Consider the following 13,051-nt stretch of genomic DNA (forward strand, 5'->3'; position numbering starts at 1 on the left):
AGGTGTTATAGTACATGCCTTTAATCCCAGCTAGTTGGGAGACTGAGGCAGGAGAATTACTGGAACCTGGGAAGTGGAGGTTGCAATGAGTTGAGAGTGCACCGCTGCACTCCATCCTGGGCGACAGAGTGAGACCTTGTCTCAAAAAAAAAAAAAAAATTATCTCTCACTTTCCCCTAAGAACTGATTGAGTGATATTTATACATAATGTTTGTTTGTAAAATGAGAGTTGAAGGTAATAAATTCAATAATTTGGGGGTTTTTTTTTGTTGATAGTAACCAGTTTTCCTTTCTTATGTATAGCATATCCTGCTCCTCTAACAAGCATCAGAGGCCGAAAACCTCTTTTTGGAGAAATAGGACACACTATTATGAACTTACTTGTTGTGAGTAATTGAACTATTTTATTAGGTGTTTTTATACTGTTACTTTAAAACTTTATATAGCAAAGTTTATACATTTATATTTTCCTACTTTAATTTGCCATGTTTGGTATAATGAACATTCATTTACAATAAATCGTAATTATTTTAACATTAGTGCTCAGTTTTTGATGAATTGCTTTTTAGAACGTACTATCTCCTCATGTATGTGTACCTGATTCTAATTGCCCTTTGATTCATTCTCCTGCAGTTCTTGGATATTTAGGTAATGTAAGAACTCTATACAGACCTCTTAAAGTTGTTGAAACTTTTGTAAATGTATTAGTAAAGTCAGTCAGTCTTGTGATTTTGAGCAAATTATGGCCTTAGTTTTCTCATTTATAATAGGAAATGTTGGATTAGATGATATCTAAAGTTCCCTTCCACCTATACTGTTTGTAATTTTGTGTTTCCCTGTTACCATAGAAGAATGTTTCAGTGGACTCACTTTTATTTATCCATGCCTAGTTTGAAGATCTTTTCTATTTTGGAAGTTCTGTGACTAGAAAGAGGAGATACCCTAAATACTACAAAGTTTTTCCTGAGAATGATATTCTTTATTACTGTTGTGGAGAAGGATTTCTTAAAGAAGGATTTAATGGATGGAAAAATACTCATGGTTAGTAGTTTATGGTAATGCGATTATTCTATGTAGGACCTTCGAAATTACCAGTATACCTTGCATAATATAGATCAACTGTTGATTCATATGGAAATGGGAAAAAGCTGCATAAAAATACCACGGAAAAAGTACAGCGATGTAAGTATAATTGTTTTATTCAAATGACAATTATTGAACATTAGAGTTCCTTAGAATTGTGTCACATTAAATTTTTTGTTTTGAATTAGACTATCTAATGTATTATGGCAACAAACATTGTTTTTGAAATGATAGAATTTGTTTACTGTAAATAATCTGATCATATTTCTTTTTTTTCTGTACTGTTTTATTGAGGTGATTACTGTTCAACTGAAGTGCTTTTATTTTAAAACATTTGTTTCCATCACGTTCCCAGGGAGTTGTCCAGACCGAAGCTTGATAATTATGAAGCTGGCCAGAAACATGGCTCTTAGAATAGGCATACAATGTTAAAAGTGTTTCTAAATAAATGTTGTTGTTTTTGTTTTTTTCCAGGTAATGAAAGTACTAAATTCTTCTAATGAGCATGTCATTAGCATTGGAGCAAGTTTCAGTACAGAAGCAGATTCTCATCTAGTCTGTATACAGAATGATGGAATTTATCAAACACAGGCCAACAGTGCCACTGGCCATCCTAGAAAAGGTGAGCATCATGGTTCCTAGTGCTAATTTACAAAACCACCTCAATTAATAGAATTCCTTTCAAAGGGGAAATATATGTATATTTACTTATTTGCTGAATTGTTGGTGATAAAACAGTATGTTTTGAAATTTCAGCTACACAACGGATTTTAAAATTGCTTCTAATTTTTGTTTTTCTCTTGGGCTACTTTAGGCTTACAGACTTGGAAGACTGTTTTCCTTTTGACATCTTTAGGTTTAGTATATCCCATAGGGTGAGAGTCTTTGAGTAATTTCTTCCTGCAATAAGGTATTTCTTTTCACATTTGTTCACCCTCTGCTCTGACTCCTCTTAGTTGGGGGAGCACAGGGTGATAAGATTGATTTATAAAACATAACAAGCAGCATCTATGAATGACATTACTCTCAGCTCTGGCTGAATGGCTTCAGTGATTGCTATGATTACCAAACCCTTGCAGTAGAAGGCCTAACAAATTGAAAGTTAAATGGAAGCATTTCATAAAATTAACACATTATTATAGGATAACATACTTAAAATAGTCCGACATTCTGGCTGCTAATAAAATTTTTTCCTCTGCTTATAAAAGTAATATATACTTATTTGTAGTAAGCTTGGAAAATACATTTTGAAAAGTAGTAAAAGAGGCCAGGCGGGGTGGCTCATGCCTGTAATCCCAGAACTTTGGGAGGCCAAGGCGGGTGAATCACAAGGTCAAGAATCGAGACCATCCTGACTAATACGGTGAAACCCCGTCTGTATTAAAAAATACAAAAAATTAGCCAGGTGTGGTGGCGGGCGCCTGTAGTCCCAGCTACTTGGGAGGCTGAGTCGGGAGAATGGCCTGAACCCAGGAGGCAGAGCTTGCAGTGAGCTCAGATTGTGCCACAGCACTCCCGCCTGGGTGACAGGGTGACAGAGCGAGACTATGTCTAAAAAAAAAAAAAAAGTGGTAAAAGGGAAAAGTGCCAAGATATGGTCACTATTGACATTTTACTGTATTTCCTTATATTAATGTATATGTTAAATAGATGATTTTATACTGGATATTTACACTTTTATATTATACTTCATCACTTAACATGATATTGGCATTTTTGCCACTAAAATTTAACAACTTTTTAATATTTATTTGTTGAATAGGTATATTTTTATGTGGTAAAATTAAAAAGTTATTAATATTTATAGTGAAAAATCTCCTTTCCTCCCTTGACCACCCAGCCATCCTCTTACTCTCCCTACAGGCAACCAAACCAATGTTATCAGTTCTTATATATCCTTTCAGAGACATTTTTGCTTTAATGTATATTCAAGAAATATACACACATATCTACCTCTTTCTTCCACTTTTTTAGACAAGTCATAATATTTGCTCTATTCTATTCCTTGTTTTTTTTTTTTGTTGTTAACACACTTTGGAGATTATTCTATGTTTGTATATAAGCTTTTGTATTCTACGGAACTTTACATTTTATTTATTGTACATCATTTAACTGTCCCTTATTGATGGGCATAATTTGTTACCAATCCTTAGGGGCTATTTATAAAAATGGTACAGTGAATTAGTTTCGTATACATGCCATTTTGTACACATTTGAACCTATCTGTAAGATAAATTCCCAAAAGTGGAATTGGTGTGTCAAAGGATACATTTACTTGTAATTTTAATAGGAAAATGCCAAGTTAGGGCTCCATAAAGACTGTTCTGATTTGTGCTGTCACCAGTAGTGAATGTTTGATTTCCTACACCCTCACTAATATAGGCACAAACATTTAAAACAGTACAATACTCCATCAATTATTAATAAAAACATTAAATTATTTTATTATTTATTTATTTGAGACAGAGTCTCGCTCTGTCGCCCAGGCTGGAGTGCAGTGGGCGCAATCTTGGCTCACTGGAACCTCCACCTCCTGAGTTCCAGCAATTCTGCCTCAGCCTCCCGGGTGGCCAGGATTATAGGCGCCTGCCACCACACCTGGCTAATTTTTGTATTTTTAGTAGAGACGAGGTTTCACCATGTTGGCCAGGCTGGTCTCAAACTCTTGACCTCAGGTGATCTACCCTTTTTGGCCTCCCAAAGTGCTGGGATTACAGGCATGAGCCACCGTGCCCAGCTGCATTAAATTATTTTAATGTAATATTTTATCTCATTTTTTTTTGTTTTTTTAATTATTTTTCTAGTTTAAGTTGTGTGGGTATAACATTTATTGAGTACTTACATGCATATCCACATTCTGCATTTAACAAATGTGTAACATAAAAATGAGCAGTTTAAGACAAATAATTGTTGTATTTCTTGATCAGTGACAGGTGCAAGTTTTGTGGTATTCAATGGAGCTCTAAAAACATCTTCAGGATTTCTTGCTAAGTCCAGCATAGTTGAAGGTATGAATTTCATTTTTAATGGTGTTTTAATGTAGAGTTATTTTTCCTAACCTTTTAAAAATATATTTGATATTTACACAAGAACATATGTAAGTTATAAAGCACAGTACCACAAACTTACATGAAATAATCAACCAGCACAAGAAGTAGAAGACTTATCTCTCCTGCCTCTCCCCGGGAATTAGTGACTAGACTGAATATGGTGTTTATCATTCTCTTGCTTAATTGTTTTTTACTTTGTATATACATCTGCCTAAACAACATATTGTTTATGCTTATTTGGGAGATAAATAAAAGTGAAATCATTCTTCACATAGTTATATGGAACTCCTTATTTTCATACAACATGAGTTTCTAAAATTTATGCATGTTGTTTCTTACAACTATAGCTTATTCATTTTAAATGCTATTAAATATTTTGTGAATGTATGACAATGTATTCATCTCTTGATCTTGAACTTCTGGGTTGTGTCTATTCTAAGAATGTATTCTAGAGTTTCTGTAAAATATATATGCAAGAGTGGAATTTATGGGCTAATAGGTTAGTAAATCTTCACTTTACAAACTATTGCTAAGTTGCTTTCCAAATTGGTTGTACCGATTTACATTACCATTAGAATATATAAAATTTATGATTGGTCTACATTTTCTCCAAACATGATATTATCAGACTACTTAATTTGTGTCAATCCTGTAGGTATCTCTGAATATGGTCATAATTAGCATATCCCTAATTAATAAGCAGAGCATCCTATTACATATTTATTGGACATGCATGTTGCCTCTTCTGTGAAATGTCTGCTCATATCTTTTGCCCTTTTTCCTATTGGATTGTGCGTCTTTTTCTGACTGACTTGTAGTTACATAATTTTGTGTATTTTATATTCCTCCTCTCCCAATTTTAGTGTCTTTTTAAATAGAAGTTCTCATTTTAATACAGTATAATTTATGACTCTTGGCCGGGCGCGGTGGCTCACACTTGTAATCCCAGCACTTTGGGAGGCCGGGGCGGGCGGATCACGAGGTCAGGAGATCGAGACCACGGTGAAACCCCATCTCTACTAAAAATACAAAAAATTAGCCGGGCGTGGTGGCGGGCGCCTGTAGTCCCAGCTACTCGGAGAGGCTGAGGCAGGAGAATGGCGTGAACCTGGGAGGCGGAGCTTGCAGTGAGCCAAGATTGCGCCACTGCACTCCAGCCTGGGCGACAGAGCGAGACTCTTGTCTCAAAAAAAAAAAAAAAAAATTTATGACTCTTATGGCTAATGTTTTTTATTTAAGAAATCTATCATATGGTTTCGAAAGATATTCTCTTATGTTGTCTTCGAAGATTTAAAGTTTTGCCTTTCACACTTAAGTCCCTAATTTATCTGGAATTTAATTTTATGTGCTGTGTGAGGTAGAGAAATCCAGTGACATTTTTTGTCATTTGAATAGGAGTTGATCCAGCATGAGATATTGAATTTTCCCTTTGCCCTGGTAATTGTTAATGCTATCTCTGTCACATAGCATGTTTTATTTGCACAAGAATCCGTTTCTCGGCTATGTTCTTAGCTTTTGTTTTGTTTTAGTCAGTTTGCTTAACTCTGTACTGATTCCATACTATTTTATTATTATTGTGAACATGTTCACTTTTACTATGAAAAAGTCAAGCATGTATAAAAGCAAAAAAGGATAATATGATAAACATTAATGGAACCATCACCCACCTTTGACAATTATCAATTTATAGCCAATCCTACTTTATCCATACTCCTTCTGCTCTCCTCTCATTGTATTATTTTTACTATATCATTTCATTTACAAATACTATATTTTTAAAAGAAAAAGTATTTTTTTAGAAACATAACCACAAAACTACAGATTAGGCATTCCAAATCCAAAAATCTGAAATCTTAAATGCTTCAAAATCCTAAACTCTCTGAGCGCTGACATGACACTCTATAGAAGTGCTCGTTAGAGCATGTCAGATTTCACCTTTCAATTTGAGATGCTCAGCTGCTAAGTATATAATGCAAATATTCCAAAATCCAAAAAAAAAATATGAAATCTGAAACACTTCTGGTGTTATGCACTTCAGATAAGGGACACCTGTATTATCACACATAAATATTTTATCAATAGTTCCTGTATATCCAATCAGTAGTCACATTACCCCCATTTTCTCTCTTCTTAAAATGTTTGTTCAAATCAGTATCCAAATAAGATCCAGTCACTGCAAATAATTATGTCTACTCTTTTAATTATGTATATTTTCAGTTCTTTTTGTGATTACTTCATCTTAATCAGTTTGGGCTGCTATAACAAAATACAACAAATTGAGTAGCGTAAAAAGCATAAATTTATTTTCTCACAATTCTAGAGGCTAGAAGTCCAAGATCAAGGTGCCAACAGGATTGGTTTCTGGTAAGGCTTGTCTCCTTGGCTTGTGGGTGGCTGTGTCCTTACATGGCCTTTTCTTTGTGTGCACTCTCAGAGAGAGCTCCAATATCTCTTCTTCTTCTTATAAGAACACCAGTCCTAGGCTGGATGTGGTGGGTCATGCCTGTAATCCCAGCACTTTGGGAAGCTGAGGCAGGTGGATCATTTGAGGTCAGGAGTTTGAGCCTGGCCAACATGGTGAAACCTCATCTCTACTAAAAATGCAAGAAGTTAGTCGGGCGTGGTGGCGGGCGCCTGTATTCCCAGCTACTCAGGAGGCTGAGTCAAAAGAATGGTGTGAACCCGGGAGGCGGAGGTTGCAGTGAGCTGAGATCGCACCGTTGCACTCCAGCCTGGGTGAGAGAGACTGTCTCAAAAACAAAACAAACAAAAAAAAAACACCAGTCCTTTCAGATTAAGGCCTCACCTTTATGACTTCATTTAGCTTTAATTACCTCCTTAAAGGCCCAACTCCAAATACAGTTACATTTCGGGGTTAGGGCTTCAACATACGAATTCTGGGGGAACACAATTCTGTCCACACATTTGGATTTTCTAATTCTTTTTAAATCAATTATGGTAATATGTGGCTTTCTAAGTGTATGAGTCCGTTTTCACACTGCTTTAAAGAACTGCCTGAGACTGGGTAATTTATAAAGGACAGAGGTTTAATTGACTTACAGTTCAGCATGGCTGGGGAGGCTTCAGGAAACTTATACAGTCATGGTGGAAGGTGAAGGGGAAGCAAGGCACCTTCTTCACATGGCAGCAGGAAGGAGAAGTGCTGAGTTAAGGGGGAAGAGCCCCTTATAAAACCATCAGATCTTGTGAGAACTCACTTGCTATCATTAGAACAGCATGGGGGAAACTGCCCCCATGATCCATTTACCTCCACTTGGTCTCTCCCTTGATATGTGGGGATTATGGAGATTATGGGGATTACAATTCAAAATGAGATTTGGGTGGGGACACAAAGCCTAACTATATCATTCCTCCCCTGGCCCCTCCCAAATCTCATGTCCTCACATTTCAAGACACAAACATGCCTTTGCAACAGTCTCCCAAAGTCTTAACACATTCCAGCATTAACCTAAAGGTCCAAGTCCAAAGTGTCATCTGAGACAAGGCAAGTCCCTTCTGCTTATGAGCTTGTAAAATCAAGAGCAAGTTGGTTACTTCCTAGATACATTTGGGGTACGGGTGTTGGGTAAATACACCCGTTCCAAATGTGAGAAATTGGCCAAACTGAAGGGGCTACAGGCCCCATGCAAGTCTGAAATCCAGCAGGGCAGTCAAATCTTATACCTCTGAAATGATCTCCTTTGACTCCATGTCTCACATCCAGTTCATGCTGATGTAAAAGGTGGGCTTCTACAGCCTTGGGCAGCTCCAGCCCTGTGGCTTTGCAGGGTACAGCTCTCCCAGCTGCTTTCATGTGCTGGCATTGTCTGGCACTTTTCCAAGCACACAGTGCAAGCTGTTGGTGGATCTACCATTCTGGGGTCTAGAGGATGGTGACCCTCTTCTCACAGCTCCACTAGGCAGTGCCCCAGTGGGGATTCTTTGTGGGGGCTTCATCCCCACATTTCCCTTCTGCACTGCCCTAGTAGAGGTTCTCCATGAGGGCTCCACCCCTGCAGCAAACTTCTGCCTGGACATCCAGGCATTTCCGTACATCCTCTGAAATCGAGGAGGAGGTTCCAAAACCTCAATTCTTGATTTCTGTGCACCTGTAGGCCCAACACCACCTGTAAGCCACCAGTGCTTGGGGCATGCACCCTTTGAAGCAATGGCCTGAGCTATATTTTGGCCCCTTTAGCCACGAGTGGGACACTGGGCACCAAGTCCTGAGACTACACAAAGTAGCAAAGCCCTGTACCTGGCCCACAAAACCATTTTTACCTCCTAGGCCTCCAGGCCTGTAATGGGAGGGACCGTTGTGAAGGTCTCTGATATGCCCTAGAGACATTTTCCCCATTGTCTTGGGGATTAATGTTTGGCTCCTCATTACTTATGCAAATTTCTGCAGCCAGCTTGAATTTCTCCTCAGAAAATGGGTTTTTCTTTATCGCATTGTCAGGCTGCAAATTTTCCAAACTTTTATGCTCTGCTTCCCTTTTAAACATAAGTTCCAGTTCCAAAGTGTCTCTTTGTGAAAGCATAAAACTGAATGCTTTTTAGAGCCCCCAAATCACCTCTTGAATGTTTTGCTGCTTAGAAATTTCTTCCGCCAGATACCCTAAATTATCTCCCTCAAGTTCAAAGTTCCTCAGATCTCTAGGGCAGGGGCAAAATTCTGCCAGTCTCTTTGCCATAGCATAGCAACAGTCACCTTTATTCTAGTTCCCAACAAGTTCCTCATCTCCATCTGAGATCACCTCAGCCTGGACTTCATTGTCCATATCACTATCAGCATTTTGGTCAAAGCCATTCAACAAGTCTCTAGGAAGTTTCAGACTTTCCCACATCTTCCTCTCTTCTTCTGAGCCCTCCAAACTGTTCCACCCTCTGCCTGTTACCAAGTTCCAAAGTCACTTCCACTTCCACATTTTCAAGTATCTTTATAGCAACACCCCACTCTCTGGGGTATCAACTTACTGTATTAGTCTGTTCTCATGCTGCTATAAGGACATACCCGAGACTGGGTAATTTATAAAGGAAAGAGGTTTAATTGACTCACAGTTCAGCACAGCCTCAGGAAACTTACGAACATGGCAGAAGGTGAAGGGGAAGCAAAGCACCTTCTTCACAAGGTGGCAGGAAGAAGTGCTGAGCTAAGGGAAGAGAGCCCCTTATAAAACCATCAGATCTTGCAAGAACTGTCTCATTATCACAAGAACAGCATGGGGGGAAACTGCCCCCATGATTCAGTTACTTCCACCTGGTCTCTCCCTTGACACATGAGGATTATGAGGATTACAATTCAAGATGAGATTTGGGTGGGGACACAAAGCCTAACCATATCACTAAGAATTTATCAATTTCATTTATGTTATCTAATTTGTTGGCATGACATTGTTCATAGTATTCCCTTATAATCCTTTATTTCTGTGAGGTTGGTAGTAATGTCCCCTCATTAATTGCTGATTTTAATAATTTGAATCTTCTTTTTTCTTGGTTATTCTAGTAAAGGTTTGTCAATTATATTTTGTTTCTCTGTTCCTTCCCTACTGTGTTTTTTTGTGTTAGATATTTTCTAGTGTACCATTTTATGTATTTTTTTTAGTTATTTCTTAGTTGTTGCCATAGGCATTACAGTTAATACCAAAATGTTTAACAATATAATTCAGATAAATACCAATCTCATTTCCATAGTATATAAAAACTTTACTCCTGTTTATCGTTTCCTCTGTACTCCTTTGTGTCATTATTGCCATACAAATTACATGTTTATACATTATGTGCCCATCAACACTGATTTATAATTATTGATTTATGCAGATGTTTTTTAAATGAGAAGAGGAAAGAGTTACAACCCAAAATATATTTATGTTCTTATATATTAACCTGTGTAGTTACCTTACCTATTCTTTTATTCATGTGCATTCAAGTTACTGTCTAGTGTGAGGGACTTCATTTAGTATTTGTTGTACTTGAGGTGTGCCAGCAACACATTTTCTCTGTTTTTGTTTATCTGGGAATGTGCTAATTTCTCCTTCATTTTTGAAGGAGAGTTTTGCTGGACATAGACTTTCTGGCTAACAATATTTTTCATTTAGCACTTTGAATATGTCATTCCACTGTCTTCTGGCCTCCATGGTTTCTTTTTTTTTCCTTTTCTTTTTTTTTTTTTGAGACAGGATTTAGCTTTGTCACCCTGGCTGGAGTGCAGTGGCATAATCGCAGCTCACTACAGCCTTGACTCTTGGGTTCAAACGACCCTCCCATCTCAGCCTCCTGAGTAGCTGGAACTACAGACATGCACCACCAGTTCTGGCTAATTTTTTTTCTATTTTTTGTAGAGACAGGGTCTCACTGTATTGCCCAGGCTGGTCTCAAACTCCTGCGCTCAAGCATTCTTCCTGCCTCACCCTCCCAAAGCGTTGGAATTATAGGCATGAGCCACTGTGCCTGGCCTCTACATAGTTTCTGATTAAGAAGTCAGCAGTTAATTTTATTTGAAATCCTTTGTATGTGATGATTTGCTTTATTGCTGCTTTCATGACACTCTTTGTCATTCACAGTTTGACTATGATGTGTTTGGGGTGGATCCGTTTGAGTTTATAGTATACTTGGAATTCTCTGTGATTCTTAGATGTTCAGATTAGTGTTTTTCATTATGCATATATTGGTATTCTTTTTTGTTTTTTTTGAGATGGAGTTTCCTAGTTATTGCCCAAGCTTGAGTGCAATGACGTGAATCCTGACTTACCGCAACCTCCACCTCCCGGGTTCAAGCGATTCTCCTGCCTCAGCTTCCCGTTAGCTGGGATTACAGGCACCCACTACCACGCCCAGCTAATTTTTTGTACTTTTAGTAGAGACAGGGTTTCACCATGTTGGCCAGGCTGGTCTTGAACTCCTGACCTCAGGTGATCCACCTGCCTCAACCTCCCAAAGTGCTGGGGTTACAGGCATGAGGCACTCTGCCCAGCCACATATGTTGGTATTCTTGTTGATATACCCACACGTCTCTGAGGGTCTGTTCATTTTTCTTCTTTTTTCTTTCTGTTCATCAGACTGGGTAGTCTTAGTTGGTCTGTTTGCAAATTCACAAATTCTTCTGCCTAGTCAAATCTGTTGTTGAGCTCCACTAGTGAAGTTTTCATTTTAATTGTAATTTTGAATTCCAGAATTTGTATTTTTTTCTTACAATTTTGTAATTTCTATCATTTCATTGATATTCTCTCTTTGGTTAGACATCATTCTCATACTTTGATTCTTTAGACATAGTTTCTGTTAGTTCTGTGAACATATTTAAAATAATTGATTTATACCCTTTGTCTAGTAAGTGTAATATCTTTGTTTCCTTAGGGACAGTCCCTGTTACTTGCTTTTCCCTTCGTATATAGGCCGTATTTTCCTATTTCTTTGGATAAAAGGGTCTCCTATAAAGCTATGTAACTGAGATACCGTGGAGGATGACATTAGTGAAAGATGCGACACTGAAAACCTCAGAAAATACTCTGCGTCATAAAAGGAATGAGGAAACTGGCAAAGAATCAGAAGCAACTCTTTCAGAACTCTGGAAATTAACCAAAAGTTTGTAGCAATTGGGGATGGTTTATTAAAGAAAAATGACTGAATCTTCATAAGAATAGCAAGCTTTCTGTTATTTTAACTTGCCCTATACCTATCCTCTCATCTCCAGCACAGCAGAAGCCTTGAAAACCAGCAGGCTTATAGCCAATGGTGGGGGCAGTAAGAGGTTGGAGCGCCTTCAAAAACTTACTATCAGACAATTGTCATTATTTGACTTCTCAGGTGGTTCCCTAGAAGACCCTACTCTGTTTTACTTGTCCTGACTCTAAGCTTACCCAGTGGGAAAAATCTTTTCTCAGGGAGTGTTTGTCAAAATGGAATGGTAATGCATACAGCAAGTATTTAACCAGCCTCTAGCTATGGAATACAATTGAGGCAAACAACAGGCAAATCTAAAGGTTAAAAGGAAAAGCTGGGGAATGCTATGTCGGTAAGGGGTCACATGCAAGTCGCAAATACAAGGATGTACAAATGCCCAAGAAAGACCTGGGAAGGTCCTATGTGTCCACCTCAGATTGACCTTGAGCCTCCGCACAAGCAGGAAGTGATAGCCAAGATAGAGGTGTTCACTGCCTGACTTGAATGTTGAAAGCATGCCCTAACAAGCACATAAACCTTCCAGCAAAGACTAGGATAGTTATCAGTTTCAGGCATTTAAGGATATCTCAGTTCAATAATTAGACAGCTAATAAGCTAACTCAGCAGAGACTTTAGTGACTACATATGTATGACAAAGAATGCAGAGTTTACAGAATTAGTTCAAAAAAGCCACATAACAACAAACAGCAACAAAAACAAACTCTGTGAAGAAGACAAAATCTGATTTCCAGAGTTGCCTCATTAATTATTTAAAATGTCTCATTTTCAACATAAAATTGCCAGACATGCAAAGAAACAGGAAAATATGGTGTATACGTGAAGGGAAAAGCAAGTAACAGGAACTGTCCCTAAGGAAACAAAGACATTACACTTACAAGACAAAGGGTATAAATCAATTATTTAAAATATGTTCAGAGAACTAAAGGAAACTATGTCTAAAGAACCAAAGGAAAGCATGAGAATGATGTCTAACCAAACAGAATATCAGTGAAGCAATAGAAATGATAAAATTATAAGAAAAAATATATATAAATTCTGGAGTTCAAAATTACAACAATTAAAATGAAAACTTCATGATGGCATTCACCCGTACCCCAAGCTACTCAGGAGGTTGATGGCACCCATATGCTTTATTCTTCTTTTCAGTAGTGCTGTGGCCAGTGTAAGTCCTTTGGTTTTTTCATATTAGTTTTAGGATCAACTTGTCAGGTTTACAAAAGGTCCATGGGAATTTTTAT

The 13,051-nt window shown here is 37.8% G+C and overlaps 1 protein-coding gene across 4 annotated transcripts in view; it reads left to right on the plus strand.

Annotated features, from left to right (window-relative positions):
* The window catches only part of ZFYVE16 (zinc finger FYVE-type containing 16), a 79,012-nt gene that overhangs the window by 54,772 nt on the left and 11,189 nt on the right, over window positions 1–13,051 (plus strand). For 3 of the 4 annotated variants that reach the window (XM_055298175.2, XM_055298171.2, XM_055298172.2), the window contains 4 exons: window positions 304–386; window positions 1,078–1,182; window positions 1,558–1,705; window positions 4,011–4,091. In XM_055298175.2, coding sequence (XP_055154150.1) covers window positions 304–386; window positions 1,078–1,182; window positions 1,558–1,705; window positions 4,011–4,091 — 417 coding nt within the window. Of the gene's footprint in view, window positions 1–303; window positions 387–890; window positions 1,042–1,077; window positions 1,183–1,557; window positions 1,706–4,010; window positions 4,092–13,051 lie in introns of those variants that run through there. The other variant, XR_008660969.2, reaches the window with a different exon arrangement.

Source organism: Symphalangus syndactylus, chromosome 11 (genome assembly GCF_028878055.3).
Source record: "Symphalangus syndactylus isolate Jambi chromosome 11, NHGRI_mSymSyn1-v2.1_pri, whole genome shotgun sequence".
Taxonomy (NCBI): Eukaryota; Metazoa; Chordata; class Mammalia; order Primates; family Hylobatidae; genus Symphalangus; species Symphalangus syndactylus.